This window comes from Neodiprion pinetum, chromosome 7, assembly GCF_021155775.2.
Source record: "Neodiprion pinetum isolate iyNeoPine1 chromosome 7, iyNeoPine1.2, whole genome shotgun sequence".
NCBI lineage: Eukaryota > Metazoa > Arthropoda > Insecta > Hymenoptera > Diprionidae > Neodiprion > Neodiprion pinetum.
In genome coordinates this window covers 1,259,574-1,279,118 of record NC_060238.1, presented here as the reverse complement: position 1 = coordinate 1,279,118, position 19,545 = coordinate 1,259,574, and the positions used below count along the sequence as shown (strand labels likewise).

Here is a 19,545-nt window from a genome sequence, read left to right as displayed (position 1 = left end):
ATCAACTAAAAAAGATTTCATATGTAATTTGAAATAAATGAAACAATCAACCAAAGAATGCTGATCAAACTAATCGACACGGTTCAGAAATTCACCATCCTTCTGATTAGCTTCTTACAGTCTTGTCGATAGATACTACAAGACTTGTTACATTCTCTGGTACATATTAAATGTAGTTCTCTATGTAACTCTTAGAATCCCATCATAAATTAATACAATGTATGAATATATTCTTATGACATTGGGTCAACTGTTTATTAAAATGATGTATTAAACCTGCTTACATGGAGAGGTGAGAGAAGATTAGAATCGACGAATCAAACTACATGGATCATTTACAAGAAGCCTCGATACGCGGATACGTATTTCGATCAACTCTTTGGCGAATCAAGCGCTTTTTTCAAGTCACTTTCCTTGGTCGGCGATTCGTTTGACATATTTTTAGCAAATTGCAAGGAAGTTACACCTGCACTTGGCTCCCGTTTACTGCCCCAATGTTCGCTCTGCTGCATTCGCCACCATATGTAAAATTCAATAGCCAAAACCGGGCAAGCGATGATTTCGAACCGATGTGCCCTTAGGAAGTGGCTGAAGTTCGACATGGTTGATTTCAAAGAGGATATCCAGTCAAACCGGAATGACGTGAAACATAACCTCGGGAGTTGGGTCTTGGCGAAGGTTCTTTCGAATAGCTGACGATGATTTACCGCATCTCGAACAGAATGTGGTGTGTACGATCCGAATTTGGTTACTTCTTTTCAAGCGTCTCGCTTTGTTTTCCAATTGAAATTGCTATTGTCGAATCCGTTAAAAAGAAAAATCAAATTCACGCGTTGAAGAAAACTTTACGTAATTCGCAGTTTTTCCCTCTCGCTGATATATCATTGAGCTTTTTTAACACTACCCATGGAAGTAGCACCTAATGCTCTGTACTATGATTGGCTAAGCGTGTTTCCTGAACCAGTCACGGCGCAGAGCAAGACTGGCAGTGCAATTTGTTTCACCCGCCATCTGTCGTCGACGTGACGAACCGTTAAACGTCAGGGACTGGCGCGGCGCCAGTATTTCAAAACTTAGTCAAACGCAAACATCAAACTTTTACGATGGTTAAAAATAGCGCTTAACGGAACGCAGAATCCGCAATAGAACAAGCAGATTGATCAACGTAGTTTGAATGTTATTTAAACAATACTTAGTAACCGGTATAAATCGCAATCGTTGCCTGGTAAATCGCGTAGGCAACAAAACGGTGATTAACCGATCCTACTGTCCATCGTCATTTAAATCGAAGCTGAAACGCTTATTGATTTAGGTACAAATTAAATTGCATACCCTCCTATGTTGAACAGACATACATATAATTTTTTGCACAAGCCCAGCGTGGCTAAAAATAATCGAGTTATGCAACACGTTTTTCAGGAGGAATACTTCCGGACTTGGAATCGGGTTATCCGCTGTCCTATCACTGCATTATTCGAAGGGAATACCGGCGGCTGCAACAGCGATGCAAAATATACGGTTGTCATCGAACTTCGAGATTCCGACAGTCGGACTTGGGACATGGCAGGTGATTGTGTTACGTCTTCTCGGTAAATTGTAACACAAAAAATTTTGCGACACGTGGTCTAAAAACATTAAAGATCGTCAATTGATCATTTCATAAAATTTGATAACAGTCCCGAAAAATATTTATATTTCAGTCAGGGCCCGAGGAAATTGAAAAGGCCGTCGAAGCCGCGCTGGAAAACGGGTACAGGCATATCGACACGGCTTTCAATTACAATAATGAAGAGGCCATTGGACGAAGCTTGAAAAAATGGTTTGACAAGGGCGGTCAACGTCGCGATCTCTTCATTACGTCAAAAGTGTGAATCTCTTGAGTATCTTGTTTCGTTTATTGAATACTCGGATTAATTTTTTTTATGAAGTACAAGATATCATTCAGTATAGAAAAGAAAATACATACGGAGTACGGGACATTCATGGACGTCTGCGGCTACGCCACTTCGATATTTCCATAGTTTGAAATTATTTTGCAGCTCCCCCATTACGGAAACAGACCAGGCGACGTTGAGAAGTTCATCAAATTGTCATTGGAAAAGCTACAACTTGATTACTTAGACATGTACTTGATCCACATGCCATTTGCATTTGTTAAGGACCCCAATGGATACGCTCCGACGATTGATCCAGACGGTTTTTACAAGCTGGATCTAAACACGGACCCCGTCTCTGTATGGAAGGTAACAGAAATGATTGATGTAAGAAAAAATCAAGCCGTGAATTCTCAAAATAACTTTCATCGTTTGCACAGGAAATGGAAAAACAGGTTAAAAATGGTAGAGCAAAATCGATCGGATTGAGCAATTTCAATGATAAACAATTAACGGAAATTTGGGATAATGCTGACATTAAACCAAGTAACTTACAGGTAAAACAGAAATAAAATATATTATAATTTCAAAGAACAAAATCCGTTATAATTTCAATCGCAGATCGAGCTCCACGCCTATCAGCAACAAAAGCGATTGCGCGAGCTGTGCAAAGGGTACAACATCGCGGTGACCGCTTACAGTCCGCTGGCCTCACCCGGAGCGAAAACTCATTTTCAAACAAAGTACAATTACAACGCGGAGAAGTTTCCCGATCTTCTGGGTCATCCGGTCGTTAAAGAAATTGCCGCGGCTCACAGCAAGACGACGGCTCAAGTTTTGCTGCGCCACCTTGTGCAGGCGGGCGTCGTTGTTATACCGAAAAGTGCCAGTCCCCAGCGGATCAAGGAAAACATCGATCTATTCGATTTCGAACTAACACAAACCGAGATGAACTCGCTAGACGTGCTGGATCGCGGTGTGGACGGGAGAATTTTTCACTTTCTGTTCTTCAAGGGGTTAGTAGAAAAAAGTGAAACTTTTTTCAATTCGAAGATTCTTCTTGATTTCCGTCATCAACTTGTCCCCTTGTTACCTGCTTTTTTCAGGGTCGAAAAACATCCGCATTACCCGTTTAAGGACGAGTTGGACCATTAACAAATAGTCAGTTCAGAATCTTGCCGTAATAAAAATGAACTGTAAAATAAAACGAACATTAAAAAAATTTACCACCTGTGTGCATCTCTCTAATGGCGTGTAGTTTAAGAAAGCCTGTAGAGCATTTTTCGCTGCATGCGATGCTGTAGTTCGCCGCGTCTTATCATCGTGTGAATAACTTTGTAGATTGCGCGTTCGGGATATTTTTGTTTGGTGAAATCAGCAACGATATTCTGCTCAGACACTTGAGATCCGATAGCGAAACGCCGTTTCAGTTGTTTCTCAATCTGCGTCAACATCTCGTGCTCCTCGTCCGTTGTAAAGCCTTCCGCTCCTAAACAAGCGCGAATTTAAGTAGAAACATGTTAAATACAATTAAATTTTTTTTGCAACTTACCATCCAAAGATCCGCTCATGGCAGCATCCAGCGTCGACACTTGAAAGAGCCTGAGGGCCTCGTTGACGTGATTTTCGGTGGCAAACGACTGTAGCCTCATTTTAGCAAGAGATTCCGTTATTCTGATGATGGCTTCGAGCTGACGAACGGTTATTGGTATGGACGGTCGCTTTTCGGTGTCTTTTTCGTGCTCCCTAGTACCGCTGCGCATCATAACATAACGATTCTTCAACTTCTCGCCAGCTTCCTTGCTTATTCTTGGGCCGCATTTCCTATGAATCAATTAGTAGTTAAAAAACGATTATGAAAATTTAACTCTGCTCGAAAAAGTATGTGAAGCACTCACGTTCGGCAGTAATGAATGTATTTCTTGATTAGGTTCAATGATAATTCGCCGTCAGCTTGTTGCTCGGTGATCTGACCGGCGTTGGTGTGTATTTTCATCACGTGCTTAGCCAGTGTGATATCCTTGGCCTGATCGTGTTCATCTTTGACAATAAAGATCATGTCGAATCTGGACAATATGGTAGGCATGAAGTCGATGTTCTCCTCGCCCTTGGTGTCGTCCCATCTGCCAAATATCGAATTGGCTGCGGCAAGAACCGAGCATCGCGAATTCAGGGTCGTCGTTATCCCAGCTTTCGCTATCGATATTGTTTGCTGTTCCATCGCCTCGTGAATCGCGACTCTGTCATCCTCCTTCATCTTATCGAACTCGTCTATACAGACGACTCCACCATCGGCCAACACCATCGCTCCACCTTCCATGACGAAATTTCTCTAAGGAATATCGATCAACAGCTGTAATTAGGGTACAAAAAAAAAAGGCGGAAGAAAGGGGGGGGGACTGTTGAAAGCTATTCACCGTCGATGGATCGCGCGTAACGGACGCGGTGAGACCTGCGGCCGAACTACCCTTTCCTGAAGTGTAAACGGCGACGGGAGCAACGCGTTCAACGAATTTTAGGAGCTGGGATTTGGCCGTTCCAGGATCGCCGAGCATGAGAATGTTGATGTCGCCCCTGCGGCACAAGCCGTCGGGCATTTTCTTTCTCGAGCCGCCGAAGAGCAGACAGCCGATGGCCTTCTTCATGTCCTCAGCGCCGAAAATGCTCGGCGCAATGCTTCTCGATATCCTATCATAGATTTCAGGATCGGCAGCCAGACGGCGAAACACGTCCTCCTCGGCCGCGGTAAACGGCGCTTGCGTACCTGATGAGGTGACGAAAGATATCAGATGATAGCTCAGAATTGAATAAGGTAAAATTAAACGACCGCTCACCACTTCCAGTGTTGTCACCGTCCACGGAAATCCCCACGACTCTGATATACGGCGCTCGAACGCCTACTGCTGCCTTGTTCCTTGTTTCGCGTCGTCCTCCAGTCTTATCGATTTTCTTTATCGAATAAATGCCGAGTATGAGGACTCTGTTTCCTGGCACAACTCTTTCGCACAAATAGCGGTCGCAATAGAGCTGCAAGTGCCTGGGCACTTCACCCTGGGGAATATTGTCCGGTAATTCTTGCAGCTTTAGCACCTGGAAGTCGACGCATCGGCACTTGTCTGGTATTATGAAGTACGGATCCAACGGGCACTTTAAGGCTGTTCCTGTCTGCTGACTGGTATGAAATTAAATGATTAGAATTGCTTTTTACTCGAGTTAGGTAGATTATCTTCATCGCGATCAAGGAAATAATACCAACGTGTTGCATTTCCGTGGCATTTGGTAACCCTCAAAGCCTGGTTGAATGGCTATGTCAGGCACGACGTTTCTGCAGGTTCGACATTGTATCGCGATTCTTGTCGCCTTTGCCCTGATTCCTGACGCAGATATTACGATTCCAGGTACTTTAACGAGCTTGGAGACAACATCGTGCTGTAAATAACAGATGTTTGTATTAGTGGCAGAAAAAACACAGCAGCACAATCGTCTTTGCTGGAATTCAACGTTGAAATTGAGAAGACCACCGTTTTGCACGAGATTGAAATAAATCTACATGCGCGTACCTTCATCCCCCTGAAAGGAGTAGCGTTTGCATCGGATGAAAGGAGAACCTGAATGTCCTCGACCTTTTCTTCATCCTGAGGTCTAGGTGCGGTGAGTTCGTCAGCAACATCAGTGGCAGCCTCCTCGAAAACTGGTAAATAATCAAGGGGCTGTTTATATATTTTCTCTGCGAGGGATTCATCGAATGCAGCCAAGTCCTCGAGATTCACTTCGACCCAATACCGACCCAAATTATAGTTCCGTTTCAAGGCGTCCCTGCAAACGACGTCGAAATTAACTAACGATAACAAAAACTATTGGCAAATCTTCGATCGAGCAAATGTATCATCTTTATTCCAGAATAGCTTTAAAACCCTCGCTCGCTAAAGCTCGCTCGGGGTCGGATACGTCTGAATAGACGTAAGAACCTACGACTGTGCAATGAATTCTATACATCGCAAACCATCTCAATCGGTATGCCCTTAAATTGAGAGACGAAAATCATTAAAAAAAATTCAACAATGATAAAACTTGGTCAAAATCACCAGGTCAAGGACCTGGACAGCCAGAACTACGGAGTGCTTGTCAACCGAATATCCAAATTTTGATTCCGAATTTTAATTTAATATACTATGTATGATGTATGATGATGTATGATATGATATGATATGATGATATGATATTATAACATGATATGACGTATGATGTATGATTTTAGCTGAGAAAGCTTACCGATATTTGTAGTTAAAATTGCCCTCGTGAAATTGCCGGATAAACTCCTTGAACTTCTGTTTGCACTGTTTTAATTTTAGCTGCTTTCCATCGTCCGGTTCTTCGGTCGAAAAATGTTCCACAAAGAATGTATCTGGCCGATCAAACCCCTCCATCGTTATTATTGCTCGCTAACTACAAGTCTTTTATACAGACGCCTATTTTTATTGTAACGCGAAACATGCACAAACAACAGGTCAGGTTAGGTTAACTTTGACGAGGCCCCGTTTTTTCGCGGGAAAACAAAAACCAATCGCGAGTCGTCGGCCATGTTGGCTTTTTTTCGTCATCTGATTGGCTCTATAGTCGCCATTTTTTGTTTTATCGGAATCCTGTAAGGAGCGGGAAGAACGACCAGACATTTTTGAATCTTGAACAAAATGCATGTTTCAAATATTCAAAATGAATCAATATGATTAATTAATTATATCATCAAAGAATTTCTTTTACCGGTAACGCTTCAAGCTTGTTTTTAAGCTTCATCTATGAGTTTGCGTACAATTAAATAATTAGAACTGGATGACAAATGTTCTTGCTATAATAATTATTCATGATCATTTCTTTTGACAAAGTGTCGATGTTTTGCATTTACCGAAAAAATTGCATTCTCTAAATTACATATTTTTTTCTTTAATGAATATCCCTCCGGATCAAGAAATTGCAAAATGTTCCGATTTGAACACTGCTACTGTGTCAGCTGCGACGTTTCACTACCAATGTTTAGATGTTGTTGCCATGGCGACAAGCCTGACATTACAGAAGTCTGATGACAAATTTTACGGTAGTGACAGGTTGATAGAGGAGTCTGAATAAAAAAAATAATTATGAGTGAAAAGGATGACAGTTCCTGGGTGTTTGATTCGCTGGTGGGATTTCTGCAGGGTCCGATCTGGTCGGCACCATTGTTAACTTTCATAGAAGAAAAATCGCTGAGTAAGAATTATCGGATTGCCATTACATTGAAAGAATTCAATGCTACTTACGTCTATCGATTAGCCTGACTCATTTTACGCCTCTTGCTCCCCTTTTAGTTTTCGACGGTGAGACGGAGGACAGCGAGGAGTATCGCCACATCTACCAAGAGTATAAAAACCTGGTAGATCTTCTCCTTGGCTGCTACATGGAGGACATGGGCATAACTCCCGAGCAGTTTGAGCATGCCTGTACATTAAACAAGAACACAAAAATGCCGATACAGTTTCAGCAGGTGAACGAACACTCGATGTTCACTTGTATTTTCTCTTCTCTATCAGAGTAAAAATAGTTCTCGATGCAAAACGAGATAGAGAATGTTAAAAATTATAAAACCTTCTAAAACGCAATTGCAGAGTCTCTTCGAGCAGATCTGGGCTGCAAACGAGTACGAGATATTTAAAAGGATGATGATTCAGAAGAACTTGGAACTCCAGTTGCAGGCACTGAGTTTGATTGAACAGAAGTACGGCCTGACTCCAGCGTCGCTAATATGTGACGAAGACTGTCTACGGGACGAACTGGTGATGGAGGAGCTGCTGCAGTGGGTGTAGATTGAAAATTAAGAATGATGGACGTGAGGCTGCGAGGTCACGACGAGTTTGTTTCAATTTCAGGAAACAGTACAAGCTTGAGGATGAAACGGATACGGAGCAGGAATCGGATCAGGCAATGCGTAGGGAGCACCAGCGTTTGGCAACACAGTACAAGACGGAGAGACAGCTGCTGGAGCGAGCACTGATGGAAGAACCATCGGCAAAATCGTCGTCGGGTTTTTCGCCAGAGCAGGAGAGACGAGAAACGGAAGAAGTAGTCAGCGTTGAACCTCTTCAGCTGACAAACACAGCTTTGAAATCCAAGAAGTTTGGCGTTTTGCAACCGATACCGCAAAAACTGAAAAAACCAGGCGAAGATAAAATAGAAGAAATTGAGTTGGTGACAAAAAACAGTGACAGAAAAGTACGTAAGAAATATACCATGCATTATTGAAATTCAATTCGTTCCTTCTTCGTAGCAGAGTTTGGATCCTGCACTGCTGCCCGCGGCGAGCCGCAGCAAACTGTCCGATGTGAGTGGAGACATCAACTTTCGAAGTGACAATTGAAGCCTCATTCTTTTCTTCTTCTTATATGTTTTCTTCTGTTTCGAGGCTGGTGAGGAGGAGATTAGGAAGCGCCAAATATACCTGAAAACTCAAAGAGACAAGCTGGTCTCGATGAAGAAGGAGGCTCGTAGTCAGCGTCTGAAGACAAACGCGGCTCGTCCCGGATCGGCACGAGTGGTAGCAGAGGCGTCGATGATGGGCATGCAGGACTTGGAGTCGCCGCAACTCTTGATGGAAGATTCGAAAATTCAAGTTCGCAAGGCTCTCGCAGCCAGACTGAAAGCCGAAGTAGTCCGCAAGTGATCAAATGACACGTTACTGGAAATAATATGAACAATTTCTTTTAAAAAGACCATTCGGTGTACACAATTTTCACTCTTTGTCCAAGTTAAAATGTTTTTTTCATCTTCGTTCAAAGACAAAGAAACATTAAACTATGATGATCCAATATTTAGAATAGCATTAATGATATTGATGATAATAATAGACGTTGTTTATCGTAATGTCAACTAAGACGATATTAGTAGCGATATTATGAATCTTACATATAAAATAAATAGGTTTCCAGTTAAGCTGATTTTTTTCAATAATATTGTCAATGGCTTGTGAACAAAGATAGTATCAAATGGATGTTTATACGCACGACGAACACTTACAGATGAATTGCTATTCAGAAAGCTACTAAATGCGATTTTATCAAAATATTATGATAGGCAATTTTTTTAACACATGCATACAGTTTTGTAACCTTTTTGCAGATGTATTCGATTCACAACCGAATTCTGTACTCGTCTCAATTTTAACATACAAAGCTATGGTGGCATATCATTGAAATGTATCATTGCCAGAATGACGGGTGATTATAATTAAATAAATGCACCCCGATCGGGTAAGGGAATTGAGCGTGAAAATTAATCCAAGTTCTTTTCTAATTTTAAGATTTATTTAATTAAATATTTTTTTTCTTCCTCCTTATTTTATCATTAACCAATATTATTATTAAATTTTTCTTCCTTTTTTTTTCATCACCGCGCTTCTACACATTCATGTAATTTGTATTCATTTACAATCATTCGTTAAACAAAAAGAGAAGAAAAAAAAAAAGGATGTTAAATAAAAATTTTCTCCCCTTCGATAACGCTCTTCGCTGCCCATGTAAGTGTACTATGCCGTAGTTCGGGCTGGATTTGATCGTCTTTTCTTCTTTAATGTTTAAAACGCAGTACTAAAATCACTAGAGAAAAAATAAATTTCTTTCTATTCATTGTCTCTGTGGTGTCGATTCAAAAGTCACTTTGTTTTGTACACTGCTGTTAGCGATATTTTCGGCTATATCAATGGCATTGAATTTATTTCCAAATCAAATCAATCACCAGGCGCTTTGTGTATGGAAATATATTATCGATTGAGTGAAATAATTAATTTACAACTTAACAATTTGCTATTTGATATCAAACATTACAATGCATGTAAAGTTCTATTTTGTTCTTTTATTATTTGTATCTTTAAATTTTTGCAAGAAAAATAAAGATTTTTCTCTTATCACGTTTTCTTCGCAATTCGTTTTTCTTCCACAAAATTGATTCTTCGATAAAATTCAACTAACTATATTTATATACATGAACATGCGTAAACGCACGACAAAAATTTCATTGCTATAGTTTAAAAGCGAATTTTGGAGATATTTTAAATCTTTTTCTCAATCCGCATTGTCGTCGCGCAATGATTAAATAAAAAAATTTTCTTCTTGCTTGAGAGTAAAATTATAATTATAATTAAGCAGGCAATTCGTACGTCGTTGCTATTCTCGGTTTGTTTTTTTTTTTACTACGTTTAGGTTGGTGTTAATTTGCCGTTTTTAATTTTGATCAGTGACGTAACGGATATTATAATAATGATAATAATAATAATAGTAGTAGTAGTAGGAGCAGTAATAATAATGTATAATAATTTATTGTTTAGTAGTAATAATGATAATAGTATGTTATCGTTCATCCAGCCCGGGGCATTTAGTCGCCAAAATTATCTTGATTTTGGTAACAACTATACATTAAACATACATAAACACATACGTCGTACGAACGTTTTTCATCGTTCATTCGTCATAACTAATGGGTAGGTGTGATTATTATACTTTTGGAGAATTTCTTTCTCTGTTGTCTCATGTTTTCGTCACTTTTTCTTTCATTCATATTCATTTTCATTTCAATATGATAGTACGTACAATAAACATATCGTACCAAACTATAATATGCTGATCGATTAGAGCTGAAACGTAATTCGAAAACAATGATTGATTGATTAACATTGTTCCTTTTTTTCGTTTTAGTAGCAAAAAGATCTATTCTCTTCTTTTCACCAATCGCCATTCTTCTTCTCTTCGAACATCATAATTATATTTTATTCTCTCCATGGTCGAATATTATATACGTTTCTTTTGCCCACCTTCGAATTCGTGCAAATTTTTGTCTCAAGGATTTCTGGCACGCTATCCGCTACCCAAATCATTATCATGATACGTTGTCACAATATTATCCAACTTCACACATGTACGCATAATAATAACAACAACAACTACGATGATAACAATAATAATATCATTGTACGTCGTAAAGTTTTCAATTAATGCATTACTACGCATAGGTATACAATACTGGAGAATATGTATAATTAGAGATCAATCGCATTAGTAATTATATAAAGTATACATATGCGAGTAACTGTTATACAAAGTAGAACGAGCATTACTATTTCTACTATTGTTATTATTATTATTATCATCATCGTTACAATCATTGTGATAAATTTGACATTGAAAGGAGATTCTATTTCTCTCCTCTGGGCGTATGGGTGCACATGTGTTTTTCTCTTCAATCATTCAATAGAGAAAGAGAAAAGAAGCATTAGAAAAAAAAAAAATCCCGTTAATAACGACAAACGGATGGTGCATTGTATGTATAATTCTTTCTCTCTCACTTTCACTTCTTTTTTTTTTTTTTTGTTTGTTTTTCTTTTCACTGTCGTTACGTTTAAAATCACACGATATACACCTACAGATATTTCATTTGTTGTACAGCATACAGAATTTAGAAACGACAATGTCTGATGGAAGGAAAACAAAATACGGATAGTAAAGAAAAAAAAAAGGAAAAAAAAAACATTCAAGAAAAATTTTGCCGTAAAATCATTGTTACTTTCGCATGAATCTGTGTCAAATATACATTTAGAAAGAAAAAGTAGCACTCGACCGTACTTTTATTCAGTTATTAATTACTTAATTATTCGTATTTATTAACTAATCGCTTATATTTGTATATACTTAATTTACTTTACTTATTTAGTTATAATAATCAATTAATTAATTACTTAGTCGTTATTTAAATTTACGACAACATCTCTTTTGTTCTTATTGTTGTTTGTTTACTTTAGTCGTTCTTTACTACTTACACTATTCTTCATCGCGTATGTTGGCTTCATTCTTTACGATATCTTTATTTAGTCTCATTTTATTCATTTGTTAAAATCTTACCCCCCCCTCCCCGCCCTCTCGTTGCCGATCATAAAATGTTTAAAAATTTCCCTCCCTCTAGTATCGAACGATAAATTGAATCGTGCGTTACGTAATAAAAATCATAGTAAAACACACGGACTGGTACAAACGACGTTAAGCGTCCGTTAAATATAGTTTAATCCACTGTTTAGTTCCGTTTACTCAATTTTCCAATTCCATCTTTCCCCTCCGTTGTTCGTAGTTTTTTTTTCTTACCTTCCTTCTCTCCTTATCTAATTTTATTAATATTATATACTCTGCTACACTCTCGTCTAACGTCAGTCCGGGCGGTATGAATTTATTCATTACTTCCTTTTCGTATGTTGTTTATCAAATTCTATGTACAGATTAGCTCCCTGCGACCTGTTCTTCTCACCTAGTCAATCAATAATAGAAGTAATAGTAGTTGGTGGTAGTTGTGTAGTAGTTTGTAATAGTAGTACTGTAGTGACAATAGCATTAACAGTAGCAGTAAAAGTAATAATAATATTTTTAATGATAATAATAGCAATAATAATAATAACAATAATAGTAATAATAATAACAATAAATCAGATTACGTATACCACTTTGAAAAAATTATTATACCCTATACACAATTATTATTATTACAGCCTGCGAGTGAAGAATACCAATTATTCAAAGTGATGGAAAATTCGAATGAAAAGATATGAAAATGGCGATTGATCATTTTAAACATCGATAAATTATTCAAAAATAATCTCTCACTATCTCGTCATCTAGATAGTAAATGAAAATGAAATAAGTTTGGAGCATTGCAAATGATGATAGGAGAAACAAAAAAAGATAGATGAAACTTATTTAATCGCTGACAAATGTACAGTATGACGGAGCTGATCTAAACAAGAAAATAATTACGAAGATAGGAAGAGAGAGAAAACCAAAAGAAAATATCAATAAAAAGTATGATTCAAATAGATGCGTCGATTGCTAAATTTTTCCCTTAATCCGTTGATTTTCTCTTTCTTTCTTTCTTTCTCTTCCAGGCGCAGCACGACACCGAGAGGAAAGCACAGTGTTAATTCTTCGTCTTCTGTACGTCATGTACATTAGTTTTTCTTTACTTTGCCTTATCCTTCTTGTTCTTCAATCTCTTTGATTTGCTTCAGTGGACCGGTACCAATCGCGGTACGTCGAATGACAAATAGAACCGTTATAGTCGACAAGCTGCGTTTAGTTTTAATGTTATAGTTACAACACCGAGTTGCCTCGCGCGCTTCCTCTCATCCTGTCAAGTAGTTCGAGGGTGTCTTTTACTAAGATTTGATAAAATTCCAGTGTATTCGACAGCTGAAAAAATCTGGTTCACCCAGAGCCCATAGAATGAATGAATTTCTCTTTTCCGACTGACTGAAAACTGTATCAAAACAAACTATATTTCTCAACCTCTGAAAATCATTGCCGGCGCAAAGATTCTAGAATGGAAGAGTATTGCTCCCTAGTCACTGTCGCATATATATATAAAAGTTCAAAAATTCCCTTCGCCTTGCTCTTTTCACTCTCTCTTTCGCTCTCACCCTGTCTCTATACTTTTCCATCCTTTTTCCTCTTAACCGCTTGTATTTATGTATGTATATCTTGCATATATACATATAAGTATGTTTGTATATTTATGTATAGTATATCGTATGTATGTATGCGTGTATCTCGTGCTCGGTGTAGTTTGACCACATTGCCCTTTCTTCTCCAGCTCCTCTTCATTCTCCTCTTCGTTGCATACTTTGTTTTGTTTCGCCTTACTTGTTCGCTTGCGGTTGTTTCTTCGCATTTGAAAAACCGATCTTTCACATCAATTTCCGCGCTAGTACAATTTTTATTTATTTTCTTCTTTTGCCTTTTATCGTCGTTTCGTGTATAATTTTGTTTTTTCTTTTAAATTTTCCGTTTCCTTTATAGCCAGTTTCGACGCGCGGATAGATATACTCGTGTTGGTCCTCCCTCCCGCCCTTTCGCGGCCCTCGATACAGACACGCACGCACACACGCACAGATATATCCTCTACGAGCTAGGCTCGGGAACATGGATATATGTATATCATATTCGTTCATCACGTCACACGGCGATAACACGACGCCATCCATTTATTCTACAATGGACTATGAGAGCCGCTGCCGCTTCGGCGTCGGACTCAACTCGGAATCCTCCTCCTCCTCGTCCGAATCACCCTCATAGTCGACAAGACCCTGAAATAATACGTTATTTGTTCAATCGTCGATACTGATACTTAGCATATCAACCCTAGATCAATTTACTAGAAATAATTTTTATTTTCATTTCGGATCACAGATGCCAAGGTCCAATTATGAAACTTATCTCAAAGAACATCGAAGCGATTTTTCAAAAAATATTGTGGAAAGAAGAGTCAAGTCTTGTTCATAGATTACGTGATTGTATGTTTCTTGAGATCATTACCTTCCTAAATATAGCAGCTCCAGTCTTTTCTATCACAACGCTTGGACTCGTAGCACTCTCGGCGGGTAACGGAGAATCATTGGAAGGTTGGATGCTGTTCAATTGCGGTTGTTGTTGTTGTGGCTGTTGTTGTTGCTGCTGTTGGTGCGTCGTTGCATTATTATTGAGTACAGTTTGTTGCTGTTGCTGTTGCAGCTGTGAAGTCTTCGGATCCACAGGATTAGGATCTGGTGCCGGATTAGGCGTTGGGGGTTGTTTTTTGGCAGCAGCCGGCGGCACAATGTCCGTTGCAGCCGCGGGAACGACCGCTTCTCCCTCATCGAAGTCCTCCTCCTCGTTGAACCACATTTCCTCTTCCTCGTCGAGCTGCCGCTGATCGCGACGGTATCGGCTATTCCTTAATATCGAGGGGACGCTGATGTGCAGACAAAAAAGCGTGAACAAAAATAGTTAGTAAGAAGTAAAGAAAGCTAATTTTGTAAATAAAAAAACAGACTAACCTGTCCAAGGCGCCTCTGTCGCGATCTTTCAGTTTGTCCTGGTGCTGTTCATACCTCAGTTTGAGCGCTTTGAAAGTCTGAACATAATCAATGGCCTCCAATTCCTTGGAAAAGTTCTCGACGACGTGAGAACACAGCGACTTTATATCCTCCTGGAACGCGGTCAACGTTTTCGACGTTTGCACGTATGATTAAAAGTGTACATAATTTGTTTTACTAGTATGTAACGAAAACAATTTAAGAGAAATAAACTCACCAGTTTGATGAATTCGAACATTTCTAGAATCGCTGAATCGAGCAGATTGTACCTGCCATTATTTCTGACAAAAGCATCAAATACGGGGGCGAACAGGTTTCCCTTGATTATGTATCTGTTGTAAAACTCGTCCTTCAGAGCAATGATTTTTCTCATAAACCTTAAGGCGCAGAGGACAAGGAACGTGTGCGTCGACTTCATGAGAACGAGTATTCTCCTCAGCAAGTCCTTATTGAGAATACAATTTTTAATGTGATAGGTATGATGCTCAACGCAGAACGACAGGAGTTCTAAAATGAGACCGAGCAGCTGGACAGTCCTGTAATCCTCGCGCGCAGGCCTCTCACCAATGGTGTTTGCCAGGAGCGGGGCAATCAAAGTGCAAATGCTGTTCTTGTAAAAGTAATTGAGAAAGTCGGTTTTCTCCGACTTGTTGACAGATGCGAGCATATTTTCAGGATCCAGAAGCAGGCGAAGAACGCCGGCGAGTTGGACGGCTCCGCCAAGTTCTGGATCACTATCCCCAACGAGTTGGGCGACGACGACGTTGATCAGCATCTGCTCCTGCTCTGTGTTGTTGATTTGCTGCAGCGTGTAGTCCCGCACAACGCTAGGTGAGTACTCAACAATGTACGTAAGAATGTCAATGCTGGCCGTTTTGGTCGGTGCGTCGTTTATGCCGAGAGTGATTTCAAGGGCAGGAAAAATGCCAAGGGCAGTGAGGGTCTTGTAGAATACCTCCTTTCCCTGCGGCTGGAGATTCTGGGAGAAGTTGCAGAACTCCTTGAGGAACAGGACAAGGTCTCGCCGCTTAGCATCCGATGTTGACTCGTCCGTAAGCTGGCTGAATAGCTCTGTGAGGAACTTCTCGTCGTCCTGTATTAGCGTGACGATTTCCACCTTGTTGAAAAATATGAAACTGCTCAGTGTGCTGAGCATGTTGTCCTCGAAGACGCTGGGTGTAGGCAGAACCACGTCCTGAATGTACTGGACACGATAGGTTTGGTGTATCTTGGCGAGTAGCTCGGCATTCGTGATTGGGATCGCCTGCTTGAACCGTGCCAGCTGCCTGAGGTACTCTCTGTGACGCTTTGGCTGCGGAAGCGTGGGCTCGTACTCAAGGCAGCCAACGACGTCGAATATCGTATCGTCTCCAAACATCACCTCGAAGAGGGCGTTCTTGTTTAGAAGGAATATGTTTTTGAATATGTCATAGAGGTGGTGGAGACCCTCGATGTTCTCGAGGTCCTCACACGTATGGAACAAGTTCAACAGCTTCTTTATATAACTCTCAGACTCCAACGCCATCGCCAGCTTCTCCTTCCTTATCGGCGACGACAAACAGTTACCCACCAGCTCGTTTATGTCCTCCAGCCGACCTAATTCACACGGAGGCAACTCGATCGGCGGTGCCGAGTCCGACATGTCGTCAAACCTCTCATCCTCGGACTCCTCTACTATGTCCTGCGTTATTTCCACAGACGGATCCTTGCCCTGTACCTGACATATCTTTTCCCATATCTCGTCGCACCCTGCCTTCTCCTGAAAGCTCAGCGCCAGATCAAAGTTGTCCCCTTCCGACCATACAATCAGTGTGTCCTGCAGAGTTTGAAAATAAAAACATCAGCTTCTTCCTACATTAGAAACTCTGAGAAGAATAATTTCAACGCTTTTGCAAGTGGCAACCATATAACAAGGATATCAAATCGACTATAGTCAAATGTGATTGAAACAATAGAAAGTAATTGACCTCTTAACCATACAATCGGATTTACCAACAGAGGTACATCAATATTATATTAATGACACACCTGGAGTGCTAAAATAAATTAAAATCATGCCATCTTGGTAATAATCAACATGATTGACTTTATCAATGTGTCAACAGAGTATACTGTCTGAAATATTTTATGCTTCGGCTTTGTTTTACCTGTTGTTTTTGATACGCGGTATCAGGTTGAATCTTGCTTTCTAGTAAAAGTGATCCGTCGCTCTCGGCTCTGACCAAAAGTGAGATTCCCTTCAACCTGTCGACGTACGACGACGAGACATGTCCGGTACCGCGATCATCCCACTGCCGATCGGCGTTCAGAGCGTATAGCTTGACTCTTCTTCGCGTGTCCGTCATTGTGGTATTCTCTTCGATTCAAATATATATTATAACTACCAAAACAGCATCTATAGTGTCTATCTACTCGAATATGTATACTTTCTTACTTCTCTTTTCTTTCTCAAGAAACCCAAATTATTATTACTACCTCTATAACTATATTTATGACGTCACCACAAAAAGATTCGCATCATAGGTTATGATTGGCGTTTGTTTTACTTTCTCTGTTGTCTCTTTTCTGTATTCACTTTCTTTTTCTCCCCTGATTCGAGGTCTTGAAAGATCCTCCCAGCGCCTGATCAAGTGTCCGTGTAAGTCGAACAACCTTTGACGATCGACCTAGGCAATAAAATCCGCATTATTGTTATTTGGGTTTGGGTATGTATGTCTATTCCTTCAAATCTTCGCGCTCAGTTTTCAGAGTCGCCGATAGTTCAACGCCCAGATATTTTCAGTAGTATGTAAGTTTGCGCCGCATTTTGCTTTTTTCTTTACTTTTCTCTCTCCCCAGACTGTAACTGTCTACAAACAACGTAGAATATGCGAGTGTGCGTAAGCCGTGTTACATATGCATGTGTATGTGTTTGTGTGTGTGTGTATATATATATATCGTTAATAGTATTGTTTGTCTACCCCCTTTTTTTTTCAACCTTCCTTGCACCGATTTTCCTTATCATTATTATGACTATAACTTTATATTATATCTATTCGATGCCTGCTCCTTTTTCTTTCTCCTCAGAGATTTAGCAATCACGCAGGGTTGCTGCTGCCTGTGTACAATATCGGTAGCGCGGGAATTCGAGGATTGTCGTCGTGTTTCCCGTACGATCTTACACTCACTCATTCACTTATTACTCCACTCGATATTCACAAGCGTTTGCACTTAATACGACTCGGTTGGTTCTCCGCGATCGTCAATCACCACCCGTTTGATTAAGCGTGATAAAATATATAACTTTCTTCTCAGACAGTTCTTCTCTTATATCTTTATCTCTCTTTATTTTTCACCAAAATAATCACCGACTGTGTTTCTTCCCTCGATATCGTCGTTCTCTTCCACAGTTTCTTACTACTATCCCTTTCTCTCCTCCTGCTACTCTCTCAGCGGCACTTTTCGCACGTTCTTTTGTTTTTTCTTTTTTTTATAACATGTCGTACGCATACTACGACACGACACGTCGTACACATGCGTGCGTGCGTTATTGCCTGTCGTCGTCCACAGTTATATGATCATTTGGTCGTCGTACGTCCGTTGCCTGCGGATAACGGAAACTCGACGATAGAGAACGGACGGAAAAAACAATAACAATAAACGATAATTGATTGGCGATAGAAAATTGACGGGTTCTACCAAAAAACTATGCAGGCTTGATACACTACAATCGTCGGCCAAGTTTCCCCCTCAACCCCCTAAGCGTAAAGGCGATCCACCGACAACACTAAGCTGCTGCTGCTGCTGTTGCTGTTGCTACTCTCTTCAACGGTGTTTGTAGCGACGGCAGCGACGAAAACGGCTGCAGCGAAACGAACGGTAGAAAATTTGTGTAGAATCTTAACAGCGGCACGTCTTTAGACGAATCGGAAGATGTGTGAACTTGTGTGCGTGTGTATACACCGCACCGAAATAATATGTGTAATTCTCTCGTTGACGGAAAACAACGCGCGGTCGTGTTTAAGCGGTCGGGACAATCCGCGGCTCCTCGACGCTATCCGCGTACCGTTACGAGAGTCAATCCAACGACGCAACGTCCGCACAATACATCATCCCGATCACCCTACCCCGCCGATGATCTCTATTCACGTTCTATAATTCACGTAGACACTCAGCAGCCACAACATTACACTCCGCCATATTAGATCACAACAACGCGCCACGGGGTTCACCGCGCCGATTTCACAGCTCCGCCCCGCGATATTTGAATTTATCCCAATTTCTCCTCGTCGATCCTAATATCTTGATGGGAGGGAGGCTCCTGCTAGAATGTTCTGCTTTGAAACAGCATCGCTGAAACTGAGAAGCCCTTTTACCTTCTTTTGTCAACCAAGATTCAAGAATATTTACAGCGTACAGGCGTCATTGTACATAACTGTATGTAAAAAAACACATTTGAAAATTTATTGTACATACCGCAACAATTTACATTATATATCCAGAAACCGTGTACAGGTTACTTCAAGATTATGAAAACGTTAATTTTGCAAAAAAAAAAATTATATACTTTGCATATTTTCTGTTCTCTAGCGAAATCTACAAAAGAATTGATTTTCTATCGCGTAGGGGTGTAGAAATTGTTACAAACGAGACATAAAAGCTGCTGTAAATATAAAAAGTGAAGTCTGCGTGGCATTTCGGTATGAATAATACGGTGATCGTAACGCGTATTAAAAAGTCGCTGAAAAGTAAACTGCGATTTTTTTGCTCTCCAAAGCATGG

The 19,545-nt window shown here is 40.2% G+C and overlaps 4 protein-coding genes across 9 annotated transcripts; 2 read left to right on the top strand and 2 right to left on the bottom strand.

Moving 5' to 3' along the window:
- Positions 1 to 230: 230 nt before the first annotated feature.
- LOC124223927 (Minichromosome maintenance 5) lies at positions 231 to 6,574 on the bottom strand. Of its 3 annotated transcripts, XR_006884388.2 has the most exons (10): positions 6,147 to 6,572; positions 5,435 to 5,690; positions 5,131 to 5,303; positions 4,709 to 5,046; positions 4,292 to 4,638; positions 3,773 to 4,206; positions 3,427 to 3,698; positions 3,105 to 3,363; positions 1,967 to 2,232; positions 231 to 1,625 (listed from the first exon to the last, which is right to left on the bottom strand). XR_006884388.2 is itself a non-coding variant. In XM_046636334.2 (9 exons), exons 1-8 carry the CDS (start codon positions 6,299 to 6,301, stop codon positions 3,134 to 3,136), a joined length of 2,205 nt encoding a protein of 734 aa, XP_046492290.1. In that variant the 5' UTR covers positions 6,302 to 6,574; the 3' UTR covers positions 1,875 to 2,232; positions 3,102 to 3,133. The 3 variants fall into 3 exon arrangements, 2 of the variants coding, with proteins under 2 accessions (XP_046492290.1, XP_046492289.1); XM_046636334.2 differs by lacking the exon at positions 231 to 1,625 and having other exon boundaries at positions 1,875 to 2,232; positions 3,102 to 3,363; positions 6,147 to 6,574; XM_046636333.2 differs by lacking the exon at positions 231 to 1,625 and having other exon boundaries at positions 1,875 to 2,232.
- Positions 587 to 3,100, top strand: LOC124223945 (1,5-anhydro-D-fructose reductase). Its single transcript, XM_046636382.2, has 7 exons — positions 587 to 727; positions 1,420 to 1,567; positions 1,701 to 1,865; positions 2,040 to 2,243; positions 2,315 to 2,431; positions 2,496 to 2,890; positions 2,981 to 3,100. Exons 1-7 carry the CDS (start codon positions 699 to 701, stop codon positions 3,027 to 3,029), a joined length of 1,107 nt encoding a protein of 368 aa, XP_046492338.1. The 5' UTR covers positions 587 to 698; the 3' UTR covers positions 3,030 to 3,100.
- A 350-nt stretch (positions 6,575 to 6,924) lies between the features above and the next one.
- LOC124223944 (cilia- and flagella-associated protein 36) lies at positions 6,925 to 10,585 on the top strand. 2 transcript variants are annotated; one of them, XM_046636381.2, is made up of 6 exons: positions 6,925 to 7,118; positions 7,217 to 7,392; positions 7,514 to 7,701; positions 7,775 to 8,117; positions 8,176 to 8,226; positions 8,308 to 10,585. In XM_046636381.2, the coding sequence occupies exons 1-6, from the start codon at positions 7,010 to 7,012 to the stop codon at positions 8,563 to 8,565; spliced, it is 1,125 nt and encodes a 374-aa protein (XP_046492337.1). In that variant the 5' UTR covers positions 6,925 to 7,009; the 3' UTR covers positions 8,566 to 10,585. The 2 variants fall into 2 exon arrangements, with proteins under 2 accessions (XP_046492337.1, XP_046492336.1); XM_046636380.2 differs by having other exon boundaries at positions 8,173 to 8,226.
- Positions 10,045 to 18,976, bottom strand: flfl (serine/threonine-protein phosphatase 4 regulatory subunit 3 flfl). 3 transcript variants are annotated; one of them, XM_069137777.1, is made up of 6 exons: positions 17,745 to 18,976; positions 16,932 to 17,450; positions 15,002 to 16,600; positions 14,746 to 14,897; positions 14,246 to 14,660; positions 10,045 to 14,016 (listed from the first exon to the last, which is right to left on the bottom strand). In XM_069137777.1, the coding sequence occupies exons 2-6, from the start codon at positions 17,127 to 17,129 to the stop codon at positions 13,930 to 13,932; spliced, it is 2,451 nt and encodes an 816-aa protein (XP_068993878.1). In that variant the 5' UTR covers positions 17,130 to 17,450; positions 17,745 to 18,976; the 3' UTR covers positions 10,045 to 13,929. The 3 variants fall into 3 exon arrangements, with proteins under 3 accessions (XP_068993878.1, XP_068993877.1, XP_046492283.1); XM_069137776.1 differs by having other exon boundaries at positions 16,932 to 18,367; positions 18,463 to 18,976; XM_046636327.2 differs by having other exon boundaries at positions 16,932 to 18,976.
- Positions 18,977 to 19,545: the final 569 nt, after the last annotated feature.

What these genes read in the sequence shown, in the direction of transcription:
- flfl (XM_046636327.2), bottom strand. Translation starts at nt 17,129, where the DNA reads ATGACGGACACGCGAAGAAGAGTCAAGCTATACGCTCTGAACGCCGAT. An exon ending in CCGCGTATCAAAAACAACAG is followed by an intron (nt 16,601 to 16,931) that starts GTAAAACAAAGC and finishes CAAACTCTGCAG; the next exon opens with GACACACTGATTGTATGGTC. An exon ending in GAGCTGCTATATTTAGGAAG is followed by an intron (nt 14,017 to 14,245) that starts GTAATGATCTCA and finishes GTATTATTTCAG; the next exon opens with GGTCTTGTCGACTATGAGGG.
- LOC124223945 (XM_046636382.2), top strand. Translation starts at nt 699, where the DNA reads ATGATTTACCGCATCTCGAACAGAATGTG. An exon ending in TCGGACTTGGGACATGGCAG is followed by an intron (nt 1,568 to 1,700) that starts GTGATTGTGTTA and finishes TTTATATTTCAG; the next exon opens with TCAGGGCCCGAGGAAATTGA. An exon ending in CACTTTCTGTTCTTCAAGGG is followed by an intron (nt 2,891 to 2,980) that starts GTTAGTAGAAAA and finishes TGCTTTTTTCAG; the next exon opens with GGTCGAAAAACATCCGCATT.
- LOC124223927 (XM_046636334.2), bottom strand. Translation starts at nt 6,301, where the DNA reads ATGGAGGGGTTTGATCGGCCAGATACATTCTTTGTGGAACATTTTTCG. An exon ending in CTCCTTTCAGGGGGATGAAG is followed by an intron (nt 5,304 to 5,434) that starts GTACGCGCATGT and finishes TGTTATTTACAG; the next exon opens with CACGATGTTGTCTCCAAGCT. An exon ending in TTACGCGCGATCCATCGACG is followed by an intron (nt 4,207 to 4,291) that starts GTGAATAGCTTT and finishes GATATTCCTTAG; the next exon opens with AGAAATTTCGTCATGGAAGG.
- LOC124223944 (XM_046636380.2), top strand. Translation starts at nt 7,010, where the DNA reads ATGAGTGAAAAGGATGACAGTTCCTGGGTGTTTGATTCGCTGGTGGGA. An exon ending in TGCCGATACAGTTTCAGCAG is followed by an intron (nt 7,393 to 7,513) that starts GTGAACGAACAC and finishes ACGCAATTGCAG; the next exon opens with AGTCTCTTCGAGCAGATCTG. An exon ending in GCCGCAGCAAACTGTCCGAT is followed by an intron (nt 8,227 to 8,307) that starts GTGAGTGGAGAC and finishes TTCTGTTTCGAG; the next exon opens with GCTGGTGAGGAGGAGATTAG.